The following is a 27,118-nucleotide window of genomic DNA, read 5'->3' as shown; positions in this document are numbered from 1 at the left end:
TCTTTTTGAAAATACTCTAGCATGCACAAAACATTTAAATGACAAGACAAAAACACTGACGTAAAATATTTTGCTGTGCTAAGCCTAACGCAAATGAACTCCAGAGCATTCCAGAGCATGGCATAAGCTCATATTAATAGTTAAACCCTCTCAATTAATATCAATTTTATGCTTAAGTGTATGCTTAAATATAAGAAAATGTACATATTTGTATCTGTCTGTACTGGCACATTTTCACAAACAACTAAGAAATGAGAAAAATTATTTTAATCAAAATGTAAACATTTAAATTATGAACTGACATATTAATTAGAGATGTTACCTTGGGTTTTTGTGGTTGGTTACGTGTTCACTGTTGGCCTCTTTGTCTCCACTGGGCTTTTCTTTCTTTCTGGAAGGCCTTTGCTGAATCACTTCCCCTTTATCAAACATGAGGTGGAGGCGGAAACTGACCACTTTGATGACAGTGAAGAGTATGGTCACTGAACTGCAGTAAAGAAAGACAGCGATGGCGTGCGGAGGAAAAGCCTAGAGAAGAGAAAAGAAGGGAAAAGTTCACTTGCTTATAAGATTGTCTTTTGTCTTAAATGTAAAAGCATTTTTAGATGATTTATTGAGTATAAATGGGGCAAGCTTTCAGATTTTATTAGTTTTATAAACTTTTCGTGGTTGCAACACCTGAGGAGACAGGGCAGCCATCTTTCATAAGAAGTATCTTGTTTCTCAGGTTGTGGTACTAGTTGCATTAATGACCAACATTTGATTTGCAGGCAGGAATCCCACAAAACGAAAGATACAGTGAGGCTCTCCATTTCCTACCAGCTCTTTTCCACAGCCTAGTCTGACCTCTCTGTGCATCTGGCCTTCAAGGTCAGAGAAAGGCCTTTGAGATGCTGTTTCCTCCAACAAAACACAAAAAGCCTTGTGGAGAACAGAGATGAGAGGGAAGGAGAGAGGTTAGTGTAACGACCCCTTCCTTTCCTCCCTGACTTCCCCTGTGTTAACACCATCAGGCCACGGATTTTCCTAGCGACGTGATGCAGGCAAGGGCCACCAAAGGGTGTACTGCTTCCAAAAGGAAGAGGGCTATTTCCATCAGTGACAAAGGGTCTTAGCATGGAGATCACGGTGAAGGTCAGCTCAATTCTGTTCAACCCCCTCAAAACACAAAAAGAATCACTGGGATCCACATAACTGGCCCACTCTGTAGCATCCCCCACACCCCTTCCTAGCTCTCTCCCAGGACCACGGAACAAGACAGGTTCTCTGGTCCTTCCTAAACTGAATTCTTATCTTTTGGGATGAAAATGGATCTCCGAGTGTCTCAATATGACATCAAGGACAGCCTCAACAAATCAAAAAGCGAGACCCTTTTATCAATGCCCCTCCCTGAAGGACCTCAGAAATCCGGTGATCAGCCTAGTCTGTACTGCAACCTGGAACACAGGCCTGCAGACAACATGGCCCGGCCCACTCTGCTCCCAAGCAGTCCCTGCACAACCTGCAATGGACTTGTCTGATAGCTCATCCTCTAGGTCAGATCTCTCCTAAAACTGCATAGTCAAACAAAAAGAACAACAGAGCAAGAGGAAAACTATCACCAATAAGCAAAAGCTGAAGTGAAGAATTTTCACCATCACCGACTTGCTTTTATTTCATGGAGAAAAGTCTACAAATAAATATGAATTAATAAATAAATGAGTGAAACAATGGCTAAACAAGATAATATTAGATAGATAGATACACAGATAGATAATAGATGAAAGTCAGGTGCCCTACCTGGAAGCAGATAAGTTTCACATTCACACATGTACCTCCTGATGAGAAGCTGTGAAGAACCTCAAGCAATATATAGACAAGATGAAAAAAAAGGAAGGGAGTGACAGGGGCCATTAATAGCTTCCATCACTTCTTAACATGTCTATTTATTTCTGATCTAAAAAGTTTAGTCTACCGCTAGAGAGTGAGTTTGATGAAACTGATGAAAGAAGAAACAAAACCCAGCAAATGATCATGAGAATAGATCAGCATACTGTCATATGCAAATTATATTCAAAACTTGTTTGAATTATAATGTAACTTGGGCTTCATCATACTCCGATTAGTAGGGGTAGCAGAGAGATCCAGTGCTCACTAAATACTCCATGTACTCCCCTACATGTCCCAGCCTCCCCTGCAGTTAGGCTGGGGCCATGTGACTACTTTTGGCCAATCAACTATGAGCACAGGTGGCCAGTGTCACTTCTAACCCTAGACAATTAGGAGCTACGTGCTTCCTCCATCCCCCTCTTCTCTTTAGTTGGTTTAAATTTGTTTTCCAGATGATCCATCTACAAGACGATAGAGCTTCCTTCAGCCTGGATGCATGGGTGATTCTGTGGAACAAGGCCCTTCTAGGCCGGAGATGGACATGTAATCAGAGTGAGGAATAAATCTTCGATTCATTTAAATACTGAGATTTATTATTTTACCTGCTGTGGCAGCCAGCATTGCTTAACCTAATTACTATTGGGGGTTCCATTTCCATGGGGAAACTTCTATTCAAATTAGATCAGAGATAAACTGAAGAAAACCCTAAGGCATTGGGAAGAGAATGCTAGGGAAGAAGGGTGAGAAGGGAAAGATTCTATACAGATATTGGGAAAATTCATTTGGAAAAAAACTGACTTGCCACAATAAGAAGAGAGATTACTTTTCAGTTTATCCTCATAAATATGGACTACAGCATTGGCTTGGTAATGTTGAAATTAAGAGAAAGCAAGAAGTTAGAATTTAAAGTTAACGTGAGGGTTAGTTTCTAGTTTGCAACCCAGGTGAGAACAGGCCCTTGTGTCATCCTCTTCGAAGGACCACTTGGCACGTCCCCAAAGAGCCCATACACCTCACCAGGCCATGGTGGGAGACAGAGGTTTTACTGAAAATTTCCAGGGAGAGAGGAAAGGTTTTACAATATGCTATACAAGGTATATTACTTCTCCCAAAATTCCCCGCTCTCATGATTCCTTTAAAAATCTCTCCCTTCAGAACAAAATGTAGCCCCTCTCAAAGATCCCCTTTTTTACGCCATGTATTTAAGCTCTGCATGGGCTCCTCCAATTGTCCATTCCCAGGGACATCACTAAAAATTACGTTCAAGGCCATTTTACTGCTGACATCATTGTGCTCCGTCAACAAAAGATCTCCAGCTTCTAGGATTTTCTCTCCCTGTAAGTATGAATGCAGGGAGAGGAGGAAGGTTTAAGAAACAATGTGTCATGGATGAGCAGTTTTAAATTTGTTTTTAATTTATATCACAGGTTCCCCCACCCGATATAAGGTATATTCATATTTTGAATAGAAGTTGACTTGTTCTAAGTAAAATCGTAATTTTTTCTTTGTTTTCACAAGCCTTTATCATTTTAACACATTCTGACTAACAATAGAAGGTAACATTTTTCAAGATTACATCCTTGGCCATAAAAGCTGTATGTTGTTCTCCGACCCATTATTAGGATAATTAGTAGTATAGTAACTCATCTGACCAAACTGTTTCTGACAAAATTTCATGAAAAACAACATGCTGTTACCAACAAAGCAATCACAAATACAGTCATTTGTATCTCTCACAAAACTGGATTTGGCGCCATCTAGAAGTGCCTGGCTACGTGAACACCCAGACCATTCACAAACATCCCCACAGGACCCACTTCTGTTCCTTTAGGCTCACAGCTCCAGCTCTCTCATAGTCACCACTCCTTTTCTTTTTTTTTTTTTTTAACTTTTTCATTGTGGTAAAATATACATAACATAAAAATTTACCATCTTAACCACTTTTAAGTGTACAGTGCAGTGGCATTAAATATATTCATTGTTTTGCAACCATTACCATCATCCGCCTTTAGAACTTTTTCATCTTTCAAAAAACTGAAACGTTATACTCTATACCCATTAAACAATAACTCTTCATTCCCTCCTTCCCCCAGCCCCAGCAACCACTGTTCTACTTTCTGTCTCTATGAATTTGACTCCTCTAGGTATCGCATATAAACAGAATCATACAGTATTTGTCCTTTTGTGACTGGATGGTTTCCCTTAGCATAATGTCTTCAAGGTTCAGCCATGTTGTAGCATGTGTCAAAACTTCCTTCCTTTAAAAGGCTGAATAATATTGCACTGTGTGTATATACCACATTTTGTTTATACATTCATCCATCAATGGACATTTGGGTTGTTTCCATCCTTTGGCTATTGTGACTAAAGCTCCTATGAACATAGGTGTGCAAACATCTCTTCGTAACCCAGCTTTCAATCCTTTGGGGTATATACCCAAGTGGACTTGCTGGATCACATGGTAATTGCATGTTTAATCTTTTGAGGAATACACGTACTTTTTTCCATAGAGGCTGCACCATTTTACATCACTATGGCTTTTAACTTTAGGCTGATGGGTTATTACTTTCCACATCCTGAGCAGCCTGGAGAGATCACTAATCTGGTTGAGTGAGCACTAGCTATAAATAATGCTAGTGTCCAGTGAGAACAGACCACTTCTGAGGGTTTCAGTGTGCAGACATAAAGAAGGACACTCTTCGGGGTCCAACTTTTATCAATGTATATTTCATAAACATACTTCACCAATCTACTTTCACACAGTAATTTTGAAGAAGACTTCTGGGAGTGATTATTTTCATTTTGAAAATGAAGAATCTGAAGCATAAAGTGGGTCATACTACAGAGCTGATAAGTGCACATATCTCCTTTTATCTAGAAGTTACTTACCTAGCCCCTTCAATGACCTGATAGAGAACTAAGGACTCATAATAAATTTTTTTTAAAAAAATGGCCTCTGGACAGTGAAAACACACCACCCTCAGAGGGAAACAATTCCTCCCACTCATCTCGTTCCAGGAGAGGGCATTATTCCCTCTACACAGCTGGCCTCTTTGAACATCTGACTCACTCTCTCCTCTGACTGGTGATTCTGGGGAGCAGTGATTTCCGACCAGTGATTTGGGGAGTAGGACCTGGGCATGCCTTAGTCATGCCTTCCCCTTCTCTCAGGAGCTAGGCTGGACCGAGGAGGTGTACGTCTGGGCAGCATCTCCATGCTACAAGATCTCCAGCATCTGCTTCAGAGATATGAGAGATCCCATTCTGTTCATCCACTTTGTCAAATTAAGAGAGATGATCTTTGTCCATCCAGTCACCCATTCTCCAGGCATTCATTCAATAGAGAAATGTGGAGTATCTTGCCTGTATTAAGGCAATAGTCCCAAGAACTTCACTCAAGTAGGACTCTTGATTCCTCTCTAAGTAAACTATAATTCCTTGGGGGGTTGGGCACAGGTCTATATATCAAAAATTAGGCCACAAGATAGAGAAGTAAATCATTTCGCTGCATTTATATATGTGAAGGAATTTATAGGTTTTCAGATCCTAAATAATAGTTCATTACATAGTTCATGAATTTCCTTTATAAAAAAATTAACAAATTTAGTATTTTTTCAGAAAAGCTGGAACTTCTGGTTATATACTGAGAACTGGAATGAGCTCAGCAGTAGTCTGGATCCTGGGAATATGGATCAAGAACTCCTGGAGGCAGCATGTCAGAATGCATGCTGACGTATATGAAACTGCCTGACAACATGGGAGGGAGCCCTCAATGCAGTACCCTTAGAAGCAGACCAGCCTTGCAAGCATGTACTTATTTAAAAATGATGAGGTGGGTGGAATCAAGAAATGTGACTGGTTCTCAAGAGACAGACTTATTTGCCCTTCTACCTTACAAAGTAAGTTGGACAAAAAGAGGAATATAACACTTTCTCTTGGGCCCGCTGCTTGACTTCCTTTGGTCTGCTGTCTATTTCTCATTAGATCTGCTCTGATTTCTTTGACCTCCTGGGCCTCTTTCTTTGTGTACAGCTTTCAGGAGGGAAATACTGGCTAGAGAAGTGGCAGGCAAATATTTGGATTGTCAAGATAGTGCTACGGGGAGCAATACAATGGAAAAACAACCGAAGGTTGAAGAGGGAGAGTTGAGGAAGGGTTATTAAAATGAGAATATTTGCAGGCCTAAATGCTTTGAAAACTATTTAGAAACCTGGCACCTGCAATTACCCAATCCTCTCTCTCTCACTCTTCTCTTCTCATAAAGAATACTGAGTGGATAGCTTAGTCCATGAATGCTTAGTATAGTCAGGAAATTTGGATTGATACTGTCTTTTTGATTTTGGATGGTCATGGTAAGAGTTAACATTTTATTTACAATTTTAACGTACAGTCAGATAAACAAGATAAATTAACCAGTAAGCTCAGTAAAGGCAAAGAGATGTCCACCTCAATGCAATGATAAGCTCAACCATAAATCTGTACTGATATTGAGTTTGACTATCACTGAACATCAGTGTCATGTGTTTCCTAATAGAAAGAAATCTGTTATTTAGAATTAAAAATGAGAATTAAATAATGTGAATGTTTATGAAATATAAACTATTCCTGATTATTGCCATATTTGATTTGTAAATCTAAACTTACATATTCATTTTTCATAAGGAATTTTCAAAATACTTCTGACCTCACAAAGCCACTAACCCAGTACTGAAAGGTCTGAGTTCATTGTCAGCAAGTTCCTGGACTCTTTGTGTTTTTATGTGCCCTCAAAACCCAAATGAGATAGAAAATGTTTAGTGTCATGAAGTTTCAAATGTGTCTCAATTAATATTTAAATTTAATTATTTCTAATATTACGTTTCTTAATTTTTAAGCAATATTCTTCAAAATCAATTACATTAAAAGAGTAAAATCAGTCAGTAATAATGCTTTTTTAAAAGAGACAAAAATGAGTTGAATAGACTTTTACCTTACACATTCTGCTTCACAAACAAGCAGACGCTGCAATGCTGTCTGAGTCACAGAAGGACAGTGCTCCCAGTTCAAGGTGAGAGAGTTCTTGCAAGGCTGTGCTAGAGGGGATCCCTGTGCATTCCCCATGTTCACCCACAAATTGTGCATACCTTCTCTTGAAGAAACTAGATCTTGGCATGCCTCAGAATCCTCCTTCCCTTCTACTCAACTGCAAGCATCTTTAGTCTGATTCTTCCATGGGCCATCCCACCAAGGATTGCCCAGTGGCTTTCTGCTCTTTCCCATTCAGTGTTTTTCAATGGAATAGAAGTTCCTTTGGCACTTGAGGTCCAACAATTTCTCATTGTGCAAGATGTTTAGCATCTCTGGCCCTCACTCTTTAAATGCTATGGTAACATTGAATTTAAGTGCCACTATGATAAAGTCATTGAGAGGAACCCAGAAATGCTCCTCATAAAAACTGCCAAGGCCCTTTGGGGGCAGTTACTGGTCCCAATCTAGATTGTGCCTACTTAACTATAATACAGAGGAATAGGTATTATCATGCTGCAGTAAATGCCACTAGAGTCATAGACATCACCCATTATTATATAATATTATATAACCCATATTATATAATGATCACCTTCATTTTTTTAGCCTAGAGTTTCTCAATCTCAACACTATTGACATCCTAGACCACATGATTCTCTGTTGAGGGAGCTATTCTGTGCACCATGGGATGTTTAGTAGCATCCCTGGTCCCCACACACTAGGTGCCAGTAGCAACCCCTCCAGCGTTATAACTGAAATTGTCTCCAGACATTGTCAAATGTCCCTGAAGGGAGTGAAGAGCTGCCCCACCCCCCCGCAGTGAAATGCACTGCTTAGCCCATAAATATATATGTGATTACTTTGTACCAAACATAGAGATAAAAAACATAGTTCCTATTCTCCCAGAGTTCAAAGGTGAGATAGATGAGTGACAATTACAAGGTAGGGTAGCAAGTGCTATAATTCTGGTGAGGTGAGACGTGCCTAACTCAGAGTGAGGGTTGGGGATAAAGGGTCAGGGAAATTATTCCAGAGGAAGCAGACATCTGTGAGAACTATGAAGAATACCGAGAAAAGCCAGGCAGAAGGCACAGCAAGTGAGAGCAGAGCGCCTTCCAGGAAGTGCAAACGTTTCAGAATAAGACACACGTGGCATCCAAAGTGGGAGGATGGCGGTAACACACAAAGGGTCTCATACACCATATTCTTCAGGATTTGATCTTCACCTTGAAGAAAGGGTGCAGAATACTGTCTAACCATAGAAGAGAAAAGTTGGTGTCCGCATTTTACAAGATCATCAGTGTGGACGGGACACTGGAGTGAGGCTGGCCAAGAGGAGACCGGAAAGGGGCTGACCTACTTCACAGAACTCTTGTGGAGTTTAATGAAATTATCTATGTGATTTTCCATAAAATTGCTTTAAAAACTGTAAAGTGTGCTATAAATGTAGACATAAACTATTGCCTCTGCCCTCCTATGGCAGCGATAGAAACTCCAAAGATGTTTCTAAAAGAAATGTCTGAGACCATCAGGACCAATGGCAGGATTGTTGGGACAAATAAATAATCTTGCAAGGTAACTACTTGGAAGGACCTACCATATGGTAAGTTGCTATATCTTTTATTTTAAAAACACATTATTTATGGAAAATAGTATGGTGCTTCCTAAAAAAGTTAAAAATAGTATAACCATATGTTCCAGTAATTCCACTTCAACTGAAAAGAAGTGAGAGCAAGGTCTTGAAGAGATATGAACACTCATTCATGTTCATAGCAGCATTATTCACACAGCCAAGAGGTAAAAGCAACCCAAGTATCTATCTAAAGATGAATGGATGAACAAAATGTGGAATCTATTTACAACGAAATATTATTCAGCCTTAAAAAGGAAGGAAAGGTTGACACACTACAACACAGATGACCCTTGAAGACATTATGCTAAAAGCGAAATGAGCCAGTCACAAAAAGACAAATACTGTGTGATTATACTTACATGACGTATGTAGAGAAATCAAATTCATAAAATGGGAAAGTAGAATGGTGATTACCAGGAACTAGGGGAGGGTAAAATGGAGAGTTGTTGTTTAATAAACACAGTTTCAGTTTTGCAAGATCAAAATGTTCTGGAAATTCGTGGCACAACAATGTGAATATACTTAACACTACTGAATTGTACACTCAAAAATGATTAAGACGGTAAATTTTTAGTTACATGTATTTTACTGCAATTTAAAAAAGTAATTATTTTATAACACTTTAGATTATGTATGGCATTTTCCAACTGAGAAATATGAACAACCAAATCACATTAGGTCCCTTGGTTCCTCCCTAAATGGAGCTTCAACAGGACCAGTTCATCAGAGAGCCCAATGATGCTCCTAGAATATCTCCCAAGATCAAATCGCATCTACTCAACAAGTGCTCGCTGCCCAAAGTAAGCTACAAGGAAAAGGCCCACCTAGTCAGCTGGATCATAGAGAGACCCAGCCACCTATTCCTTTAGGCTTTCACAAGTACTCACTGAAAACATATTCTGTGCAAGGCACTGTGCTTGGCTCCGGGGGGAGAGCTGTGAACAAAACAGGCAAATGTCTGTCTTCAAGGAGCTTCCATTATAGCACAGGACTAATTACAACTCATCATAAAATTAACTTATTTTGGTCCAACAAGAGAAGCTAACCTAGTTTGAAGTGTCAGGGGAAAACCCCGTAAGAATCTGGTATTTAATGTGAGCACTGAAGGATGAACTTGAGTCAAGTTGGAAAGGCAAGGGGGTAGTTTCAGGCAGTGGGAACAGAGTGCACAAAAGCCATAAAGGGCCTTAGAGACACAAAGAAGGCCTGTGCAGCTGCCAGCCCTGGCGCGAGGGAGGAGGAGAAAGCAGTGACATGAGGCTGGAAAGACGGGAGCGGCCAGATAACAGGGCCAGATGTGGAGCCCTGCCAGTCCTCCCTCAATCCCTGCTGGAGGCCCTTGGTGGCTTGCTTGCTAATCTCCCCACCCCTGCTCTACAGTTGTCTGGATACTCCCTCTCAAGCACCATTTTAATCACATCACTGCCCTATGAAAATACCTACACTTAACTCTCTCCAGCACTTCTTTTATTAGTTCCAAACCTTTTCACATCAATGCCCCCTTGAGCCTCCAGACTCTTGATCGTTGCATGGCAAGAGTGTGCCCTGCTGTCCTCCATCGAGTCAAAACCCCAAATCAACATGGGCTCAAGAAGAAAACTACTCAGATGGTGAGATAAGTGTGTACACATGGTGTACAAACAATACAGAGTGACACACAACTGAAGGGCTCACTCAGGTAAAGTGTCCCACCTGAGTGTGAGGCTGTCCAGTTAAAGAAGATGGAGACGATCACAGAGCATGGGAGCTGTTGTTGAGGGCTCCATGGAGAAGCCGGGCGTCAATCATGATGTAGGAAATAGATAACGCAAGACGTGGAGCAGGAATCTAGGTGGAGGCAGGTGCCAGGCATACATCGTTAGCACAGATGCAACAGGCAAAGCCATCACGGTAGCTTGACTCTCAAAGGAAAAGGAAGATAATGAAATGCAGAGAGAGACTTGAAGAGAAGGCCCACGTGGAAGGAAAAAGGCAACATGGAGCCAGAGAACACTAAGAAGCAATGAATGACAAGTGAAGGAGGAGGAAAGCCAGGATATATGTTTCTTTGCAACATCACAGGCTTTACTAACCAGTTGATTAGTAAGTGGTTTAGTGCATACTATCTGTTAAGCACTCTGATTTCCAGGTCAGCTATTATTTGTGCCACCCACAGAAAGTTATGTCACTTTTATGGACTCTCCTTTCCAGTAATTATAAACTCCTTGAATGCAGGGGCCAAGTCTAAATCTTTGTATATCCCGTAAGTCAGCATTGTGCCCTGTCTTGGCTTTGGCAATTATGTTGGGCCCTAGTCTCCCTCGCACCCATTTTCAAGGCTCCCAAACAGTGGCAAGGACAAACTGTGCTTTCCTCAGGAGCTGAGAGAGCCAAGTGTAGGGAGAAGTCACAAGACGTAGCTGACTCATGGCAAGGTGTCAGGGCTCCCATACTGGGCCACCTGTTAAGGTCCTCTTGAGATGACAAATAACGGGGTGAGTAGAGGGAGAGAGGATACTGCAACAGTGACCTCATGTCAAGGAGACCAGCATCTCAAGAAGCAATTTACTACCTGGATAGAAAGGGGGATATGGGCCCCAATCTTATAAGTCAGAACAAGGAAAGGTCTCAAAGAATTGTGGCTGGTGATGGGAACAGGGGTGCACTTCTGTGCAGAGGGAGTGGAGATTTCTAAGAAGTGAAGGTTTTCTGATAACCAAGGGATATGAATAGGATTGTATGTTTCTTCTTTGGTGTCAACCCTGCTTCTCCAGTCCTTTGCAGCTGGAGACAATGATGCCCTCCACTCCATTCTATTCTAGAGCCAACCACAGCCCAGTTGTAGGCCTGGGACGCAGTCCTGCTGCTAACACACCAGCTACTCCAGGTGGTAGAGCTGAGCCCTTTTGGCATCCAGTAGAGCTCCCATATTACAGCAGTAATGCCCTGTTGTCCTTTGGATGCATCCCACTCCTACACGCATAGCATTATATTATGATCTCATGGGTGCTCAAATTAACCCATCTTTGGCCACCATCTACAAGTTTACCCCCATAGCTTTTAACATGACCTTAGTATTCTTCAATAGCTTCTTTGAATTTAGGGTCCTCTTCTACATTTTCTGGCCCAGACCTGGAATGTGCCATTTCTTCAAAGAGCCCTAGTTCCTTTTAGAAGGAAATGGAATTTAGAGACACCCTTTTAATCTCTATATAGCTTCTGCTTTTTCCACTTAACAACAGATCCTGAAGATCACTCTATAGCAGTCTAATTTCTCATTCCCTTTTTCACAACTGCATAGTACTCCACTATGTGGATGTACAGTAATTCATTCAACCAGTTTCCTATCAATTGACATCTGTTTCTAGTCTTCTGCTATAACAAGCAGTCTTCAATCAGTCACCTTGTACATATATCCCTATGAATTTCTGAGAATGGCTATTTATTTAAAGCACATTAAGTATTACCTTTTAAATCTCTGCTACCTAGATATGCCAAAATCATATTATTTTAATATGTATTTCTTGTATTATTATTAAAATAATTGTTCACGTTTGCTGAATATATATATATGTATGTATATTTCTCTGTGTCAATTGTCTATGTCACTTTTCAAAGACTTTGTTTTTCTTATTGATTCTTACATATTCATAAGAGCCATGTAAAGATGGTTAGTTCCATGAGGAGCCAGTCTGTCTTCTTCTCTGCTATACTCTCAACATCCACCCTGGAAGTCAGCAAATAGCTGCTCAAAAACATCAGTGAACAAATAAATATTTATGATAGCAGTGTATGTCTATATGTTTTAAATTTTTCTCAATTTAACAATTTTGCCACTTTGAGGAAGTTATTTAGCCTTCATAAATCTCTGCTTCTTCTGTGAAATGGGAATAAGAGTTCCCAAAAGCATTGTTAATTATTTTATTACTACATTTTCTGGTAGATAATAAGAACCCAAATGTTAGTGTCACTTCACAGCAGCAACAGCATCAACAGATCATTCATCAATACCACGAAATATTAAATCAGAAATGGTATGTTGAGATGGAGCCAAGAACAACAGAGCAAATGTTTTATTGCCTGCATAGACCATCAGATGTGTTAATACATAATGAGAAAAAATAATTTTGAAAGAAGCCAGACAATTGTTTTCTTGGCAAAATATTTGTTTCAGGAATTGCTCAGGGATATTTCTTACATTTGGGGATTTTTATGCTTCCCTGATTATTAAGTATCTACCTGTAGTTTTGAAAGGAAGAATAAGTTATCAAAAGATGAGGAAAACCAATGGGAAATAAGTATTAGTTCTTGATTTTCTTTTGAAATGGTAAAGATTCAGAGGAAGGAAGTAAAACATACACATAATCCAGTATAGAAAACTGTTAAGGTGCCCTCACAGTCCAAAACTTCCATATTTTCTTTCTAATTTGTAAGACTAATCAAGATCAATAAACGAGGTAAAGTCATTTTCATTGGGTCCAACGATCTTTTTTTTTTAAGTCTAAGTTTCCCATGATGGGGAAAAAGTTTATAATTATTTAATAATTATAAACTTAATAATTTCATGGAAGAAATACATAATTGCCACATAAATAATAAAACAAAGGTCATCTTGGAAACAACAGCAATTTGAACTTTAAGGCAATCCAATACAAAGCTTAACACCCCAGTTTTCAAGCTCCATTTGTGACGATCTGGATAATCCAGATGATTTGGATCCTGGCCACAACATCGTGGTGAGTATATTGATATGGGCCTGCCCACACACTGTTAAACACACTATCAAAAACGTGTCTTCCCTTACTTAACCAATTGCCTTAACAGAAAGAGCAATCTGATTACCCACTGTGTCAGAAGCACCACACCAGGGACCCAGAGGGAATTCTAATCGCATCCCCACCCCCAAGATTCCTGCAAAGCTGGGGGAGGGATAAGCCTCTCTTGAACCCAAGTCTCTCTCCAGATGTGCCATTTCTCTGCTCCTTGTGTGAAAGAAGAGTCTTTACCAGTGTCTTCACTTCACCTTCCATTGCCTCTTAAACCCACAGCAATCTGGCTTCCACTCCCCAACACCCCACTGGAAATGTTCTTTCAAAGTTTCTAAAGACAAAAATGTAATACAATTTCCCTTTTCTCAGCAGCCCTCAATGCCGTTGCTCACTTCTTGAAACACTCTCTTCTTTCTGCTTCTGAGACGCCATCCTCTCCTGGCTTTTCCTGTGCCTCACTAACACCTCCTCTGTGCCCTGTGTCTGAGAGTAGGGCTCCTCAGACCTCCCACTTAGCCCGCTTCTCTCTTTCTACACATTCTGCCCAGGAGCTCTCACTCAATCCTTGGCAGTAAATATAATCTCTATACCGATGACTTTCAAATTCATATCTCCAGCTTAGATTGCTCTGGTAAGTTCCCCACACCTATATCCAACTGTCTACTCAACATCTCCATTTTGATATCTAAAAGGAAACTCCCAACTAACACGTCTAAAATCAGGGGGTTGGTTTCCCATCCCTTTCCACCAACTGTCTTTTCCTACCCTTTCTCATCTCAGTCACTGGTACCCCATACCCCTGCTGCTCAAACCGGATAACCAGGCATCACCCTTGATTCCTCCCTCATCCTCACTCGTCCACGCCAAAAATGAACTTATCACTAAATCTTATCCAATATATTCACATTTCTCCATCTTCACTGCCACCACCATCCCCTGGTTGGAGTTAGTACTAGAAATAGCCTCTGAACCTCCCACTTCTGTTCCTGCTCTTTGTCTAATCTACTTTCCACCCAGCAGCCAGAGAAATTTTTGATAAAGTAAAATAGTATATCTTCGTAATGAGTTTTTTGAAACAGGTTAAAGTTTTATACCTCCCAATATTATTAAATCAATGAGGATGGGGAATAAAAATAGAATCACATACCCACAGATGAACCTAACCATATATAAAATTGATAGCATAACCACAAAGATAAGTCAAAAACTAAAAATAAAGAATTAATCCTATAAAATTTTTAGACTTGACACTAATATAATGTTATATGTCAATTATATCTTGATAAAAATTTTTTTAAGAATTAATCCAAGTAACTTTAGAACACAATACTCTCACAGCACATTATTGGTGTAGTCTTAAAAAATAATAATAAATCAAAGCAATCTTGAACTTAAAGATTTTGTTTTGGTAGTGGTATGGGAACAGACATTCCTGTGTATACTTTAGAATTGAAAAAATGATATTGGTGGGAACCAGAGCTCTCACTGTGGGAAAAAGGAGATACAAATGTGGAGTGAATAAAGGAGAGGAAGAATCCTTTGCTTCTCAATGGACCAAGGTTTCAGAACAAACTCTCAGCAGACAGATAGATCTCCCAGCTGTATCTACAGAAAGGACGTGGAGGCAAAGACAATCCAGATGCAATGAACACAACTATTGCTGTCCTAAATCTTGGTTTCCCAATGCCATTCTCCACCCAAAGGATCAGAGCTCCTTAGAGAAACGGCTGATTTTTCCAGTGCTGAGGTAGGGAAAGCACAAGCTAGGCCTGGACTATCCCAGGCCAGAAAGCAAGAAAGTCCTCGAAAACTGATGGGGACATGTCCAAAGGACTCAGGAACTGCTTGAAGAAGGTTCCACTTGCCAAATCTTGGGTAATTTGAACATCAAGAAGAACGATGATAGGAACGGATTATAACCCACTGAATAAAAAATAACAAGCACAACAAAACTATAGCGGTAGGGGGCAAAGGAGAGCTTTCCTTTACAGAAGAGTACCAATAATAGAAAATTACTATTTTGCAACTACCCTTGCAATAATTATTTTAGGCAAGAATCCTCAATTTATGCTACAACCATTGAGTGAAAGTGTTTTGGGAAATATAATAATATGGGCAGTCTCCAGGTTTCCCCTCACAGATTACTTATTAAATACAAAGGGGAAAATAGGTACCTTTACCAAAGAGAAATCTGGGTCACACCACCTTAGCTAGTAGCACCAACTATGCGGGAAATTGTTGAGACACTACATGCCTCTGACGTGACACAGAACAAGGACACATCACTTCTGTAGTATTCATGCCAAAAAATGCATAATCACACATCTAATCTCAAGGAAACAATAAAAAAAATCCAAATTAAGGAATATTCTTCAAAACAACTTTCAAGGCCACAAAACAAAAAAAATACTTGAAGAACTTGTTCTAGATTAAAGGACAAAGAAGAGACAAGACAACTAAAAGCAATGTATGATTCTTGATTGAATCTTGGATCCAGAAAAACAAAAAGAAGGGATCGGCTGTGTAGGACACTATTGGGAAAATGAGAAATTGGATGGGAACTATATATTAGACGACAGCATTATATCAATGATACTTTTTTGAGTGTGTTAACTACATGGGAAAACGTCTTTTTCCTTAAGACATACCTGCTGATGCTTTTAGTAGGAAAGTTTATTGATGTCTGCAACTTATTCAGAAGTGATACAGCAAAATTAAAAACGTATAGAGAGTGATGAAGCAAATGTGACAAAATGTTAACTGACGAATCTAAACGAAAGATATATAGTATTCATTGTGCTATTTTTGCAACTTTTCTGTAGACTAGAAATTTTTCAAAAATGAAAGTGGGGGATAAAAAAGTAGTATCATACTTCAATTTTGACCCCAAAAAAACTCATCAGTGTGTGTCACTGAGTGAAAATTAAACCCAAACTCCTCCTCATGGTCTACCATTGCTGCTTGGGTGACTCCTAGTCATTCGTCAGGCCTCAGATTAGAAGTTATTTCCTCTGGGAAGCATTCCCTAAATACCAAACCTAGGATAGCGTGTCCTGTCTTTACTATATAGCCCCTTATACTCCTCCAATATAACAATTATCATTGTTTTATTCACGTCGGTTTATCTTTATGTGCTAACTTCATGAGGAGAGATACCAATCTATCTTCTGCCTGTTGTTTCCCCAAGATCCAGCAGAACACCTGGCATTTAGCCCGCTGTTGTAGACACAAGTGCTGTCCCACAGATATATCCAGTTCTTCCCTTAGGACACGGTAACTCTCTCTTTGGAGTTAGGTGTGACCATGTGACTTGCCCTGATGAAGAAGTCTGAACGCAAGAGGTATTCACCATTTCTAGGCAGAAACTTCAAGAGCGAGTACATGACCCTCTCTCTCTCCATCCACCATGGTGACTAGCAGTGACCAGCCAGGGTGAGGATGATGGGGAACAGAGCCCCTAGCCCCCCAAAATGGAGGTTCCAGCAGCCTATATACCTACATTCCTACGATGAGCAGGACGCGCTGCTAACCATGTCCCCCACCCCCCACTGACCATGTTGGACATGTAATATGAAAAATAAACTGGATAAAGCCAGGAGATTTTGAGGTTATTTGTTACATCAACACAAACTAGCACAGCCTAACTGATAGATATGTGTTCAAATACTGAATGAACCTTGACTCAAATAGCCAAATATTAGCAATAGGTTAAAAATCATTTGAAAACATATCTTTCATAGAGGACAGGTCAAATAAATTACTCTTTACTCACACAGTAGAATACTCTGTAGACCCTAAAAATAATGAAGTAGCTCTTTATATTATGATCTCCAAAAGATGTTCCAGAAAGTAGAAAAACAAGGATACGTACACATAAGTGACTGTGATGTATATGCATATAACAAAATATTCAATTGGAAGTGTTGACCAAAAAGGTAGGATAGATGTCAGATTTCAGTGCAACTTCTGGGACAAACCACATCCAGAAACTTCTAAATAGGTTATGAAAATGAGTTACATGCCCCTAAAACCCCTCACCCAAAATGAGGATGTAACAGGGTCTAGAATGAGAGAATCTGTGAAGATTTTTGGAGGGGACCATGGGTATCCAGTGAGTCCTGTGTATCAACCAAAAGCAAGACAGAAAGCTTCAGTGGCAACCCTCAGAGACTTAACATGAGTTCCCCACAATTTGGACAGGGAGCGGGGAGCACAGAAGACTGGTGTCTGATTCCTTCCCAGAAGAGCTAAAAGATGAGACTGGCTGGCGAGCTGCTCTGATGGAGGGGCGAAGGAGAAGTTACTAGGTTGAGCTTGGCCTGCCCTCCCAGAGTCTGTTGAGGGAGAGAATATGTGAGTGTTCATATGGACTGTGTGTGTAAGGGTCTGCAAGAGTTTGCTTTAGATGCCAAAAGGGCTGCCAGAGCAGGGGAGACTGCACAGAAGGAAGCTGGAATAGACATCAAATTTCAAGGAACTCTGGAAGGAGCAAGGAACCAGGCAAGACAGAAAAACAGCAGCCCTCCTCCAGGGAATTGTGGGTGGGAAAGCGCTGGCAAGAATGGGGTCTCGGACAGCCTGCGAAGGGACCTTGCCAGAGAGAGTCAGCTGGGAACGTACTTTAAGAGGCCAGAGCCAGCTCACTACCATGCCAGTTGACAAAGCGCCTTCCTGTTCTTCAACGCCAAAGGCGTCGGAAACCTGAGCCAAGGCGAGAGAGACGAAGAGAGTGAGAAAAGCCCAGGCTGTCCACATGCCTTCCTGCCTGTAGAAACCACCGCGACTGAAGCTCTGATCACCCCACGGAGCTGGATGCTCCGAAATATGGATCAAGTCTGCGTTTTGTTCCTTTAAGCAACTACAGGACAGGCATTACCTGTGACCTGAAGTCATGGGGCTTGCACTTGTTTCTACCTAGGAGCAGAGAGAAAACTCCTCCACAGGGTAAACTGAAAGGGACAGGGGAAGAAAGGGGGTGGCTTTATGGTTAAACCCAGGACCCCTCACAGCAAACTGCCACTCACGTGTGTCTAAAATATCACTGGAAGAACCCGGAGATGCATGATGGTTGCCCCTCGCGTGGGGTCCTAAAGACAAGTGTGGGGGTGGAATTAACTTTTCACTATATGCTGTTTCACACATTTTTAGTTTTTGTATCTCTTCATGCCAATGTACAGGCAATAGATGCCCATGTTGTGAAGTTACTGGTGTTAGAGGAGGTATGGCTGCATGGGTAAGAACTCCAACTGCCTGGGCTCTAATTCTGGTTAGGTCAGGACTAGCTGTGCATCCTTAAGCACATTAACCAACCTGTCTGTGCCAATTTCACCAACTGTAAAATGAGAATAATGACAGTGCCCCTCTGGGTTTTTGTGAGGACAAGATGATTTAGTTCATTCAAAGTTCTTACCACAGTGCCTGCCTCATACACACTCAGTGAATGTTGGCTGTTATTATTACCTATTCGAGCAATATATATTAAAAAACAATAATAATATAATTATAAATGTTAAAGGGGAAAATTCCATACGAAAAAAAGAGGAAAATCTGAATACCATTAAGAACTAGTTCGTTTTTTTCTCCCATAGTAAACAGGAAACAGATTTAGAGTGGATAAAATGGAAATAAGGTTAGGTAATATTTCGAAGTAATCATCTGAGAGGTGAAATGGTTAAAATCAGAAAACAATAATCTCCTGATAAGTATGAACTTCCATGCAAAAGAAATAACACCAAGGGTATTAAAGTGGAATTAAAGGGTATTACAGCTGGAAAAAATAACAGTCTATCTAAGGGGAGCAGCATCCAAATGTCACCAGTCACTAATTGGGAGAAATCTCAACAAGCCCCAAGAGAGGTGGGGGGGTGGGGGGACAAAAATTTAACCACCAGAAAATTAGTCATGAACTTGCAATACTAGAACAGAAAGAAAAATTTTTTTAAAAAAGCATGATTTTTGGAGGCTGCTCCAGAGGCCGACATCCGAGAACAAGGCAGGTGCTGGTTCTTTTGCCACAAACATAAAAACACAACCTGCCCGCAGACGTCCATGTGTCTAAATATAAGCAGGAGGAATTTTGCAGAAGGGGGGCAATCGTCACTCAAGAACGGGGGTATTAACTTGAATGACGGAAGACGACTGCCCCGGGACGCCTGTGGGATGGGGGACATCCTAGTGCAAGTGCTTACCCCAGAGAGACAAGCCCTTTGCACACACAGTCCAAACAGCCATGGAGAGCAGCAACATTTTGAAGACAACTGCATGGGGTGGCATTCAGCCCAAATCTAGAAGGCCAGAGTCTGCACCTCTGTTGGCGGCCCTGGACCCAGGGCAGAATGGCTTTAAGCATCCCCAGGCTGCAGCCCCTTCACCTCAAACCCCACTCTGTTTCACGCAGAGGAGGGCAGGAGAAAGGAAGTTCAGACATTCCAGTGAGTTCTGGGGAAAGAGGAAGGGGGCATGCATCTCACCGTGAGAATAAATAAGGCCCCGAAGGTAGAATGAGCAGATAACAAGCTCCTGAGGGTCAAAGGAGAGACAGTATGGACCACGTGATTCGAGAGCAGAAAGTCTTTCTTACAAAGAAATTCATACAAATGCTGGGACTGACCAGGATGAGAGGTAACCTTTTGGGAACAGCAACATGTCAAGTAGTCCAGCAAAGTAACAACTATTAGGTGGACCCGTCCAGGCCCACTATGTAAGGCCACCAGCTGATAGGGTCAAATGCTGGCTGAAGTCCAGTCCCCAAGTCCTGCGCCAGGAAAGGGTACCTTCTTGGACAGACCGCTTCTCCATAATTCACACAAAGGCAACTTACCTGTTAAAAGTGGAGGGGGAAAGAGGGGTAGCCCAAGAAATGCAAAACCTAAGGAAAAACAGTTCTGTACCCAAATGGGGAATGGCTACCAACTATAACAGAAGAGTCACCAACTAGGTGTAACGATAACAGTTGGTACGTGTAGTGCACTTACTGTACGCTAGCGTTATCCTAGCACATGACAGGGAGCCCCATTTGACTATAACTGTGGCCATTAGAAATAAACTGGTTCTTATCAAAGAACGTCTTCAAGGCTAAATTAAGAAGCAAAACTGGAAACCGAGAAAGTCTGGCTAAAATGAAAGGAAACACTCTTACAGTCATAAGGTAAAAGACAGGCTTCTGTGTGAAAATCATATATGATGTTGCCCTGCACGGGATCTGGAAGAATGTGAAGGGTCCACCCCATTTTTTCCACTACTCGGGTTGACCATACCACCACCAAGATAATCAGAATTCCACTTTATGTGGGTCCACTGTTTCAGGGGTTCAAACACTCTCATGTGTACCAGGTCAGGCAGCACAGTGCCATGGAAAGGCCAAAGACTTGGATACAAGATCTCAGCTAAAATTCTGAATTTTACCACCTATTATCTAGACGGTCTTGGACAAGTACCCTAGTCCCTCTGGATCTCCATTGATAAATCTATCAAATGAAACCCATTGTCTCCATTTTGCAGATGAGAAAACTCAGGCCTGAAGAAGTAAAATGACCTGCATGAGGTCACATACTTGACAAGCGGTAGAAGAGGAACATCTTTTGATACTAGCCGGTGCTGTCAGAACTTAGACGGGGGGCCAGCCCAGTGGTGCAGTGGTTAAGTTCACACGTTCCGCTTCTCGGCGGCCCAGGGTTCACCGGTTCGGATCCCAGGTGTGGACATGGCACCACTTGGCAAGCCATGCTGTGATAGGCGTCCCACATACAAAGTAGAGGAAGATGGGCACAGATGCGAGCTCAGGGCCAGTCTTCTTCAGCAAAAAGAGGAGGACTGGCAGTGGTTAGCTCAGGGCTGATCTTCCTCAAAAAAAAAAAAGGAACTTAGGGTCAGAAGCAGGCCCAGGGTGCTCCTGTTCTAAAGCTCGACATGAATCTCAAAAGAATAAGCACAAGAACACATGGAATAGATGGAATAGATGAAAGTTTAAATGTCTCTGATGACAAATGCATCTTTCAGTTTGTCCAAAAGAAAATTAGGTTGATGATAAATCAAAGTAAAACTCTCTCCACATTATCCAAATTGGCTTAATGTTTGTAGTTGTGTATTTTCGAGCATTTCTCAAAAACATACAAAGAGTTCATAAGTGCTAATAAATAAACTACTTTCCACATTATCAACCAGACCTATGTAAACTCTAGGGCTGAGAGATAAGTTTGCCTCAATGATTAATGATAAAATTCTAATTTACATATTCAAAGTCTCCATTAAATTAAAACGTGGATTCTCCCTACAGTGGAACTGTTTTGATTAAACGTGTTTAAGCCCAAATTGTGCAAAAAACAGAAAAGTTCAGGGTCCCTCATAAAAGTCCCTTAAATAATAGAACTTCAAATAAGCTCCAGCTGTCAGGGAGCAGCCAGGTATCTTTTTTTGGACCAAGCTCTTGTAAGTGGAACAAACTGAAAAAGATGCACACGATCACAGGCAGCATTGAAGGGCAGAAGAAAACATTTAAGCATCAAGACCCAGGGAACAGAACCCCCATTGGGGAAGGAGGGTCTTTTATTTCTAAAGTCGCTTTAAGAGACCAGAAGACCAGAGCAAGAAAAAGGACAACCTGCAATATTTGCTAAGATAGGCTACATATTAAAAAGCAGCCTAATAATAAAAGGACTCACAGAAAATTAATCTATAATAGTTAAAAGCACACTGGCATAAAGATATAAAAATTTGGGTATATCTGGTCTGATCCCAAAAATCCAAGGTAAGAGTAAAATTATTTAAGGGATTAGCTTTTTACTTTCTAAATTCTTGAGATTTAGCCAAAAATTATTTCAAAATATCACTAGAGAGGAACTCAACTAAGGACAATTTCCTATTTACAAATATAAGGTAGAATCGAGCTACTCAATAAAGCATAATTAGGTAGAAATGAAGGGTTCTGTTGCTATGCATACATAAAATCTTAAAAGGAGTTATGTAAAAATGAGCTCATATGCACAGAAAAAACTTCTGTAGGAATATATGTTAAATGTTAATGTTGCTGTTGCTGAGTAGCGGAATTAGAAGGGAAATATATATTGCTTTCATTATCGGAAAGCACTCAAAATATGCAGAGAAGTAGACAATATAATGCTGGTTGGAAGAGAAAGAGATGCAGGTTGATTTTATTCTTGGATATGAGATCATTGTTAACCAAACACAGAGCCCTCTGCTAGGCACAACAAGGAAAACCAAGATGAATCAACAAAACCAAAGCCTGAGTCCTCAGAAAGCTCAGGATCTTGGAGTAGAGGTAAAATACATACTCCAGCAACTAAGCACAAGGCAGAATTCAAAAGGTGCTATAGTGCTAACAGTAAACACAGAATGCCATAAGGGCAAGACAGAAATACCAGCTGAACGGAATTCGGGAAGCCTAGACAGAGATGGTCATTGTCTTTCCACTGGGCTCTGAAGGATGGAGAGATTTTGGCAAGTGAATGATGGGAAACAGAAAAAAAAAAAGGCCAGCTCATCTTGAGCAGTCACTGTGTGCCACGTACTGAGAAGCACTTTCATGCATTCATTCATTCAACTATTCATTAATTCATTCAATCCTCATATTCGCCCTATAAGAGAGGTACTATTATCCTGCTTTACAAACCAGGAAGCTGTAGCTTGTTGAATCTCACACAACTAGGAAGCAGGAGAACCAGGCCTGAACCCAAGCTTGTGTTCCTCATCACTCTGCCCTGCCCCACCTCCAGGCAAAGAGAAAACACTGGGACCTAAAGGCGAAGGAAAATGATGACCAAGGTCACAGAAGAAGGAAACTTACATTTATTGAAGGGTCTCCATGGTCAGCCTCTGGATTAAGTGCTCTTTGTATGAAATTTTATTTATTTTTCCTATGAAACGATCATATCACATGTATTTTAAGGACAAGAAAACTAAGGTTTAGATAGGTCAAACAGCTAATAAGTAGCAAAACGGAAATTTAAAGCAGGTCTGAGTCCAATCCCAGGTCGAGCTGGACAGATGGATGGTTTTACCTGCAGTATCTCATTTAAACCTCCAAACCACCCCATACATGTAGTAGCAGTATTCTTCTCATTTTACAGCTAATGAAATGAAAAACCAGATAAGGTAAGTAACTTCCCCAAGGTCACAGAACCGGAGGTGGACTCCACATTTAAGCCAGGCAGCCCGACTTCGGAGACAGAATTCCGACCCTCTGGATAAACTGCCAGAAGAGTAAAAGGGAGCCAAATCATGGACAACCTCTAATGTCAAACTCGGAATTGATCAGCCGTACAAACTCACTGAAGATTTCTGCTGTGGAGAACATGATCGAATTATGTTTCAGGAATAAAGTCCTTCAAATAAATATCAAAATTAGATTCTTGGCACATAAAGTTTAATAAGACATGGCTCACCTTACCTATACAGCTTTTCAAATAAGGTTAACCATTGTTTCTATTAGGCATATTTAATTTACCTAAGAAGGTCATCTATGTAGTTATCCTGCAAGTACTCAATTCTGGTAACCCTACGAAAGTGTCAAGCCCCAACTGGGTGCTGTAATACTTTGCTTAGCATAAACTCCATTAGATTTACCCATTATTATATCTTTCTACAGATTTCTTTACATAGTTGCGGAGAAACTGCAAGTTGAGTGACAATTGAACCTGCCTTCTCAAAGCAAAACAGGAAGGGGGGGGCGGGGCGGAAAGATCAACAATTGAAATAGGTTTGCTTTTAACATTTCATTCTGCCTTTTGGCTACGATGCACACTATCTTATACCAAATATAAGCCCAAGCTAACCAGCCAAGAGACCTAAAGTTGTCCACCTACAAAACAGGTTCAACATTTCCCAGTCACAAGCAGAGTCTGACTCATCCTAACAGCCAGCATCAATTCTTAATGAGTCCCAGAGGCCCCAAAGTCCTTTCTAATTCTTTTCCTGCCAGTGGGTCCCTATCCCCTCTTCCCTGTACTTGCTCCGTCCCAAATTCCTGAAGACCTCCCCCGTCCCACCTCTTAAAAAATCACTGCCAACCCTTTGCATCACGAGGCAGACACACAGGTTTGAGTCACTTTCTCTCCATCTTCCCTCCATCCCCACGACTCCCCAGGGCTTGAATCTCCCCACTCACCAGGTGCAGGGTCAGGGGCAGCAGCAGCAGGAACAGCCACAGGTAGAGGTGGCAGCTGTTGGTGAACTTGCTCTGCTCCGGGTCGTGGTACCAGCCCCCCGTGAGCGCGGCCCAGACGCCCTGCCGGAGCAGCTGCAGCACCTGGGACACCATGCCTGCTGCTCCCCGGGGCCGGCGCGCAGCGCGCCGCACGCTGCCCGCCGCTGCCGGGTCCCCGGACGTCCTCAGCTTTAATACCCGGGCCTTCGGGCGGCGCCAGCGCCGCCGCCGCCGCTGCCGCCGCCCCCTCCACCTCCTTCCGCCCCACGGCTGAAGCTCGAGCTGCTTTTCTGCCCAGACCCGCGAACCGCGGCGCCGGAGCCGGCTGCTGCCGCCGGGCAGGTGGGCGCCATGTCCGAGGGAGGAAGGAATTTCCCATGGTGCTCAGAGGCGGCTGCTCAGAAGATGCTCCAAAGGCTCCTCCCAGCGCCCGCCCAGAGTCCTTCCATAGGCCTTCCTTGAGGGGTGAGAAAGATTTCTGTGAGTCCTTCCAGCCTCTCCTCTTTTGCCTCTGCCCCGCAACCCCCTCCTTTTCTCCCAATCCTCCAATTAAGGGGCGTGAAAGGCTTAAAAATCAAAGATGTTCTCATGCAGAAGAGGCAAACCGGGACATGTTCCTTTGCCTTTTCCTTTTTTGCCTCCTGCACCAAAATATTTATGTAACTCAAGATCCTGTCACACGTCACTCAGTGTACTTTCCTCCCCTGCTCACTGCCTGCACAGCTTCATTCTCAATTAACTAGCTGCTGACCCCAGACGTTCTACTAGTCTAAGCTCTACCTGAGCCTTTGACACTGACCTTTTTTCCTCCCTCTTATTTTCTCCTCCTTCTCCTGTTGTCCAACTTGGTAGATAATGAATAATTCTTTATCTTCCTGGAATAATTTCAGGAGCCTCAATTCGGCTACTTGTCTTTTTATATATTTCCTAGAACATAATCCCAGGCATCAACCGGCTATTTAGAATGTTAGTCTAAGTTTCCATACTGTTTAGATAGGAAGACCCACTAGACGGTATCATTGAACTAACAATCTTTAAGCTTTTGTAATATTTTCTCATTTATAGTAGATTAATTTCAGATTCTTTTCTGAAAGCAAGTTTTGGACGAGGAAGAGATAAAGAGGAACTCGCCTTCCTTAGAATAAGGAATGGAAGCCCCCAGTATTAGTAATTAGTAACTTAAAGTAAACAAGCTTGAGATTCTTGAAGAGAACAGGTTTTGGGAAGGGAGGCGATATAAGGGAACTTGTCTTCCTTAAGAATGAACAGAGGAAGCGCTGTGGGAGCTGGGGCCTTTGGGAAGAACAAGAACTAGAAGGCTCCGTTATCCCGAACGTTACTTTCCTGCATCATGCTCACTCATCTGTCGCAAACACATCGTACCTCTTCTCTGATATGTGCACCTGTGTATGCCCTGGCCACACGCTGGTCTCCAGCAGCATCTGCTCATGGCTGCCTCAGTTAGGCCTAGTAAAGGCACACCAGCCTTTCTATGCTGAAATGAAATAGCAGGAGGTCCATCGTGAGGAGTGGGTCTAGACATGAGAGTCCACTGGGTTACAGCAAAAGCCTCATATTGGTGTGTATACCTTCAGCCTTAACCACTCTTTAATCTACTCTGCATTTGTCTGCAGGAATGACTAGCCAAATTGTAATAATGATGCTTTCTGTATTGGCAGAATAATTTTCTCAAAGACACAGAGGATGTTTGTTTTCATATGGTCTCAATGCTTTTTAACCTACCAGGTATTCTATAAATGTTTAATGAATCAATCAATCAGCTCTGCAGGAAAGACCTGCACTAAAAGATCACTTTCATGGGTCTAGGAGGAATGGCCATGCAGCAGGCCCATTCCTGCACTGAAGGAGTGCCCTTATCCATTTGTGTCTGAGTCATCAAATATTTATTGAGCACCTTCTGTGTGCCAGGCATTTTGCTAAAGACTGGGAAACCAAATATAAATAAAATATAGTTCTATCACGACAGGGTTCACTGACTACAATAGGAGACAAGAAAATCAACAAAGACTCACAATAAAATGTGCTGTGTGATGTAATAGGATTATTTATATGTATACTATTGGAGGAGGTCACAGAGAGGACATGACCACCAGTTGACCCAAGAGCTGGATCCTGGCAATCAGAGGCTCCTTTACCCCCCACCCCCACCCCGTGGTTCGAATATACATTCCACCACCATTCCCACACTGCGAGGATGCAATCTTGAGAGAGTAATGTGTTATTGAGAATGTCTGGACTAAATACAAGACTGAACCCCATTAAGGCTTCTATATAAACTCTTAAGATGCTGGCGGGTGAGTGTGGAGATCTACCTGTCTTGTGGCCACCCAAGGCAAGCCTCATATGCAAGTTTCCTTACGTATTAAAAATAAATCTGCCAGGGGGCCAGCCCGGTGGTGCAGCGGTTAAGTTCCCATGTTCTGCTTCGGCAGCCCAGGGTTCGCTGGTTCAGATCCTGGGTGTGGACATGGCACCGCTTGGGAACTCATGCTGTGGTAGGCATCCCACATATAAAGTAGAGGAAGATGGGCATGGATGTTAGCTCAGGGCCAGTCTTCCTCAGCAAAAATAGGAGGATTGGCAGCAGATGTTAGCTCAGGGTTAATCTTTCTCAAAAAAATAAATAAATAAATCTACCAGGCACATATATGTCAAGAAAAAGAAACATGGCAATTTTCG

At 41.7% G+C, this 27,118-nt stretch overlaps 1 protein-coding gene across 2 annotated transcripts in view; it reads right to left on the bottom strand.

Moving 5' to 3' along the window:
* Window positions 1-25,071, bottom strand: part of PCNX2 (pecanex 2) — a 281,728-nt gene extending 256,657 nt beyond the window's left edge. For both annotated transcript variants that reach the window (XR_011437820.1, XM_001493597.5), the window contains exons 1-2: window positions 24,380-25,071; window positions 323-528 (exon numbers count right to left, since the gene is read on the bottom strand). Coding sequence is in view for 1 of the 2 variants with exons in the window: in XM_001493597.5 (XP_001493647.2) it covers window positions 323-528; window positions 24,380-24,532 (359 nt within the window). In the remaining variant the exon portion in view is untranslated. The remainder of the gene's footprint in view (window positions 1-322; window positions 529-24,379) is intronic.
* Between the last annotated feature and the right edge of the window lie 2,047 nt (window positions 25,072-27,118).

Source organism: Equus caballus, chromosome 1 (assembly GCF_041296265.1).
Source record: "Equus caballus isolate H_3958 breed thoroughbred chromosome 1, TB-T2T, whole genome shotgun sequence".
NCBI classification, from domain to species: Eukaryota; Metazoa; Chordata; class Mammalia; order Perissodactyla; family Equidae; genus Equus; species Equus caballus.
Note: the sequence above shows the minus strand (reverse complement) of the source record. Positions and strands in the feature narration are given on the sequence as shown.